Genomic DNA, 7,035 nt, shown 5'->3' with positions numbered 1-7,035 from the left:
CTCTCGCCCTCTCTCTTTCTTTTCCAACTGCTTTAAGGATTCAATGCTATAGCTACCGTCGGATGCTATTGGCTCCCTCCCAATTTTCGTTCATTTAGATTGACAAACCATTTTTTCTATTTCAGGATGCTGACCATTTTTCTAGCAATATTGATCTGGTGACTGGTCCCACCGATCGAAGATTAATCTAATTCAATAATGAAAGGAAAAGGAAAGTGCTTTTTTTTTTTTTTGGGGTAACAGGAATGTGCTTTTTGATATAACAAGTTTTGACAAAGGATTAATTGAGATTTTTCTATAATCTTGTGACGCAAATTCTAAGTTCCATTTAGATATAAAAATCGTTTCATCTCATTTTATTTATTTTTAATTATTTTATTATTATAATTTTTATTAATTCTTATATATAATATAATAAATAATTTAACTTTTTAAAATTTTAAAATAATAATAATATTAAGAAATAATTATCTAATAATATTTTATTCAACTTTTAATTTTCATATCAAATCAACTCATCTCAATTCACTATCTAAACTCACCTTAAAATCTTTTCAATAACATCAGCCACAACTTAATTGAAAAAATTTATAAAAATAACAATTTTAATATATATATATATATATATATATATATATATATATATATATGCATGAATCATTTTTCATCGTCAAGCCAGTTGCCCTTCATGTTGGGACCCGTGGGACCCTCCTCCCCCAAGACTTCATTTGGTAGGGCATTGACAAACTTCTTGAAAGCAGATTTAAGTGGTCCAGGCAATTTTTTCTCCACCTTCTTGATCTCCTCTGCAATGTCATAGCTAATTTTGGGACCCCATTCCCTGCAATAGTTCAGCCAAGCTGGCTCAGCAACAGCTGACCCCAAATATTCAGCTGCCACTATTTCAAAGCTCCCTCCAGTATCCATCACCACCTTGCTCTTCTCCGTATCGTTCCTTATTCCTATTGCTCCATTCCCTTGCAACACAACTCCTGCCTTTGCATACAAAGCATGTCCATGCAATGATGCATAGCCCACAGCTTTGTTCCCACTTTGAAACTCAAGGTCATATGCCTCCACCCATGTTCCTCCACTGTGTTGTGAGAAGTAAACCCTTTGAAGCTCCCCATTGAAATTGCTTACTCTAAGGGTCACATGCTCCCAATCACCAACATGTTCACCTATCTTTCCCAGTGAGACGGTGACAACACCAAGCTGAGCCCTAGCCGGACCATTAAATGGATAGAAAATCCAAATGGCTATGTCTGTGAAGCTTGCACCCATCATGGGTTTTACATGTACATAAACTTGGGAGCTTCGTAGCTCTCCTTTCCGGACTGTATCTTTGGCCCCAGCATCCACAGGCAGGTCTAGCCAATAAGCACCATCGTTTGAACCACCCTGGGGAAGGTTCGAGCCATTGGGTTCGATTGGAACAGGGTTTGATTCTTCCCCTTTCTTATACAAAAGTGCCCCCATCCCAAAATACCAGTTCACTGAAGAAGGTAGGAACTCTTCTTTTGAATGGAAGTACACCCATGGAGAGTAGGCTTGAATCAATGCCTCAATCTGCATTAGATTTGGCATACAAGAAAAGTTGGACTCGGCATTCTTCAAACAAGCAATAGACAAAGGAGAGGCAGTCCCACCAATTTGAGCCACAAAAGTACCAGCAGAGACACCAAGAGCTTTGGTCCCCCTAATGCTGGGCCTCACACTGTACACATTGAAGGCATTGGCATCGCTGGTTTTACCTGGACCCCAGATCCACGTGAAAGCCTCGCTTTGTTCCGTGAGGTCAGATCGAACGCACCTGATTTTATCTGGCAATGGCTTCTCAGGCGAGGTTGTGACCACGTGACCTACGGCTTTGTAACCATCGGGGGGAATTGGCAGCCAGACGTAGCCATTCCCATCTGCCTTGATCTTTGAAGACTCACTGCTCCAAACCAGAGTATAATCGAGTGGCGTTTTCAAAGCTTCAGCTGATCCGTCATCTTTCCCTGCAAGAACCCATCCGAAGAAGGGCTTGTTGTTTGGTTGACTGTACGAACCCAACATATGGAAACCATCTGGCATCTGGGATGGTTCGAAAAACGTAGCCCCAAGGTTGTCGGGTCCACCTTCACGGGTTGCCCAAACTTTCACCAAGTCTGATATCTGACGCACTTGCAATCCACCTCCCAGATCCATAATCCCACTTGCAAATCCTTCCCCTACACCAAGACCAAAGCTTTGACTGATATTTAAACAAAATCATCACAAAAATAGCAACAATCCTTTTGATGAGAGCAGTATATAATAGGTACGTACCCTTTGGCCAAACTGGGAGTGGAGAGGGAAGCTTGAAAATGGTGTCGATGGCAAGCAGAGAACTGCTTTTCTTGGAGAGATTCATTGCGGCAGGAACAGGGAGGGTATGACAATTTCCCATTGTCAAGACAACCAAAATATGGGTGAAGCAGAAGAAGAATATTTTATATAGTGTGGGTGATAGGGGCAATATAAAGTGGATGGGAGCACGAGACATATTCTGTTAAAGAGATGTTGACGATGTGTGGGGGAAGGTAGCAGTAAAGGGATCGAATAGCTTTAACCTGCATGTGCCTTGCAAGCAAGCAGCTAGCGTTGGTTAGATATTAATGCCGCCAAACCACCTTGCCTTTGCCCTTCTCCACTTTTACGTACGCCAACTTGCTTCATTTAGTTTAGTACTAGTTGCTTCCTCTGAATTCATCTTTTCAATTATTGAATAGAGAGAGGAGTGTGTGTGTGTATATATATATATATATAATTTCGTACTCTCAACTTATCTTGATACGTTGTATATATGATTAAGAATTAGTATTTCTACAAATAATTTATTAGCATATGTGTAACTTTAATGACATGACATATTATTAGATTATAAGAAACTCATGTCATTTATATTTCAGGAATATTATATAATAATTTTTTGATCAAACAGATCATGATAGGTAATTTAAAGATAGAAAAATCTTCTTGTAAGAGAGTATGTATATCAAACTGTGCACCGATATTGATATGTAAGATATTTGTTTAATAAAACGGTACGAGTAGTGACGGAAATAATTTTTGTGAGATAAAAAATCTTCTTCTTCTTCTTCTTCTCTTAAGATTTTCATTCTTTTATTTTTTTTTTTAACAAAAAAAATTATGTTAGTATCGATATGCAGTTTGATGGCCCAAACCAGACTCATTTAAGATTGACAAAGATAAATTATTGCAGAGATTTAATTTGGATAATGCAAAGCCAATTATTACGTGGCATACATATCGTAATCCTCACGTAAGGAGAAGTATTTGTTTGCATAACATACGAACTTTGATTCTTCATCCATCTATAAATTAATTTCATCATCAATACAATTTTGACACTTCTATGGCTTCTTTTTTTTTTTTTTTCCAATTTTCGTAAGCTATTTATATTGCTATTTCTTCTTATATTTGTATAATTAGATGTAGATTTGCACAATGCATAAAAATAAATAATTAATGTTATTTAATAAAAATAATATATGTATAATTATTTAAAATGTTTTTGAATTTTCGAATTTTGTTTCTGCACATGATGAGTGAGTACGAATTTATAACGTTATGTATACATACAATACTACTAGTAGAAGTAGTAAGAAAACTTCACTCTAGGAAGAAGATAAGTTCGATAATTTCACAGATTGTCCTATATAAAGGTTTTAGAAATTAACGTAGAAAAGCAAAATAAGTTAAAGAAATTTATCTTTCACTAAGATTATATAATATATATATATATATATATATATATAAATAAATGAATAGATAATTACATGTTTATCGCGCGGACGGTGACAACGATGACAAGGTCGGCGTGACCATAATGATCGGCATCAGAATCCAATATATATGGGCGATGCATTCATCAAAATTACTCAATAAAGCTTTGTCTTGTAGCGGGTGAAATTGCAGAAAAAATAGTGCAATGATTGGCATACCTCCATCCATTTACTACTTCAGAAATGCTATATAGATCATTCCAAATAGAAAAATTTACACAATTTTATACTATTCACGTAACTTATGCACACTATATTTTTTTTTTTATTTTATCAAATATTTAATATATAAATAATAAATAAAAAAATTGAATTAGTTTTAAAAAAATAAACTCAAAAAAATTTTAAAAAAATATTAAAATTTTAAAAAAGATATAGTATGTGAAAGTTAGGAGGTTGTATAGTATTGCTCTATCCTGAAAATATATTCCGAAGATGTGTCCCGAAACATTTTTTTTTTTACTAGCTGATTAAGAAAGTATTTTTTAATGATGTTGTGAATTTTTATTTATTTTATAAATATTTATGATGATTAAAAAAATATATGAAATAAAAAAAATAAAAAATAAAAAACCACTTCTTGCCTATTCGGTAGACTTTTGAACCGGGAGATGTAGCACTACTCTTACTATTTTGATACTATATTCGAATTTTTTTTTATTATTTTCTTTTAAATATTTTTTAACATCCTTTCTTTTTTAAAAAAAAGTTAAAAAAATATATAATTTTACAAATAGTTATTTTTTAAATATTAAATGAAAAAATAATGAAAAAATTATAAATAAATTGTAACAAGTAATAAATTTATCATTATAGTTGTCATGTGCAAAAAGTTTATTTTATTAGTTTTTACTTATTTATTGTTATTTTATTATTACTTTTATCTTTTATTATGATTTATTTATTATTATTTAATATTTTTCATTATTTTTTTATTATTTATAAAATATCTAAAACAATCTCACTGATCAAACGTAACCTAAACTATTGCAAGTAAACACGGTCTTCGTACCGATCTGACATATGTGGGAGTAAAATTCGGTGTCCGACCGACAGCTCATTTGTCCTAAATCTTTTGCCTAATGCATGTGTTATGGAAATGCATTTCTTTTTGAAATTAAGACATTATTATTCTTCTTGGTCCCATGCGTATCGATTTTAGGGACACGTATCCAATTTTTTTCCAAAAGCGTATACTCCATTCGATGAACTCGATCGGTGTGAGGTATGATCTGTTGGACTTTTTTGTGTAGTGGGTAGGCCCCTCGGAAGGAACCCTTCAGTTCTTCGTTTCACTTTTCCCATTTTCACATCTCCATATTTAAGAGTAATTTTGATTTATAAATGAGTTGAGATGTATTAAAATAATTTATAAATAATAGAATAAAAATTAAATTATTTATTATATTTTATGTAGAAATTTAAAAAAATTATTTTAAAATTTGAAAAAATTAAATTATTTATTATATTTTATATTAAAATTTAAAAATATTATAATAATGAGATAAGATGAATTGAGATGACTTTTAGATGCAAACGAGACCTATTATTACTTTCATTTTTCTAAGGATGGCATCAAAGCCATTTTATGTGGCCTTGTGTCGTTTGTCTGCCTTCTTTACATTCTTTTCCTGTTCTCTTATTCTAAGAGTATTTTGAATAATATTAGACATAATTATAGAGTACGTAATTATCGTATAATTGTTTTTAAAAAAGAATAGTGTTAACTATTTAAAAATTAGTCATTTTTTACCGTATTTATTTATTGTTTCCTAAAGAATTACGCATATTCCACATCTACAAATATTATTTCTCTAATCAAAATAGAGAAAGTAGTCTTTAATTACCTATTTTAGACAGAAATCTAAATAAATCATTGACGTTGTTCTAATATTGATCTTTTCTGACCATCCTTGTAATTTATTCCAATACTTATAATATACTCTAGTAATTCTACGACATTTCTGCGGTTCAAGTCAGTGGCCCTACGAATTGAAATATCCAGCATCGTCGAAATTAGCCAAATCGGAGCATATTCGTGTCTCACATTATAGCTGAGCATTCTCCTAGTACAACTTATCTGCGCCTCAAGGGCTGACAACCTCATACGGAGATCTTCAACTCGTGTCACTTGCGTCCTCCAGCTGCTTTGCCTCTCTCATGAGCACATGGTCCGATCTAATATCAAATAAAATTGTTACTTATTTCAAAAATTTAAACTAATCCAAAGAAATAGGTTGTATTAACTATTTTATATAATAACACTTCCTCTTGGATATGAATAGACTCTTTAATTGATGGTCTAATATGTGAAATATTTAATTAAATGAAATAGAGTATAGAGTCGGGATTCTAATTCAAGATATCTACTCTGACACTATGTAAAATCACCACTTATTATAAAATAAAAAATATATTTGATGAGTGAACAGTAGTCCTTTAAATTTAAAAAAATATATCTATTTATTGTAGTTTAAAATTTTACACTTATTTCTTTGACTAATTCAATAAAACTCTTTTTTGATAAAATTTATCATATATTGATTAAGTTTTTTTATTAAGCCTGCAATGCCAATGCTCATAAGGCTTACTGATACAATATTGGACGTAGACTTCAAAGTATATATGATCAATCGCCAGGCCTTATCTGTCTTTTTTCTACGGTCTATATGTTTCTCTTATTTTATTGTTGTCGCATTATTTGTATTATTGTTTATAGTACTTGCAATGTGACAAATGCAGAATCTATAAATAATCGATCGATAAAAAATGAATCCAAATCAACGAGCAATATAATAGAGTCGAAATAAATGATTGGTCATATCAATATTAATGTTGGCCAAATAATCATCCATCATGTCTGTCTTTTAAATTTTTTTAAACTTCGAACCTTACAATCTTGAGCTACAGCTAGCCGATCATGTGGACTGCAGATTCTGATCTCTTACACGTTAAAGACTTTTTGTTAATGGAAAATATTCAGTAAATCGATAAAACGTACCAAATTTTTTTTTTTTTTTATGTATTTATGTATATTTATTAATTAAAATTTAATAAAATATACATAAAAATAATTATAAAAAAAATAATACTAATCGGTACACTTTTCAATATGATCAATCATCGATGGATATCGCTCATTGTTAGTTGACTAGTCATAAAAGCGAACTAATATCCAAACAATAATAATACCGTACAGTCT

The 7,035-nt window shown here is 31.8% G+C and overlaps 1 protein-coding gene across 1 annotated transcript; it reads right to left on the bottom strand.

Moving 5' to 3' along the window:
- Window positions 1–653: 653 nt before the first annotated feature.
- Window positions 654–2,736, bottom strand: LOC109020738. The gene is made up of 2 exons (XM_019003267.2): window positions 2,314–2,736; window positions 654–2,216 (listed from the first exon to the last, which is right to left on the bottom strand). Exons 1-2 carry the CDS (start codon window positions 2,528–2,530, stop codon window positions 658–660), a joined length of 1,776 nt encoding a protein of 591 aa, XP_018858812.1. The 5' UTR covers window positions 2,531–2,736; the 3' UTR covers window positions 654–657.
- Window positions 2,737–7,035: the final 4,299 nt, after the last annotated feature.

Source organism: Juglans regia, chromosome 14 (genome assembly GCF_001411555.2).
Source record: "Juglans regia cultivar Chandler chromosome 14, Walnut 2.0, whole genome shotgun sequence".
NCBI classification, from domain to species: Eukaryota; Viridiplantae; Streptophyta; class Magnoliopsida; order Fagales; family Juglandaceae; genus Juglans; species Juglans regia.
This window is presented reverse-complemented; position numbering and strand designations above follow the sequence as displayed.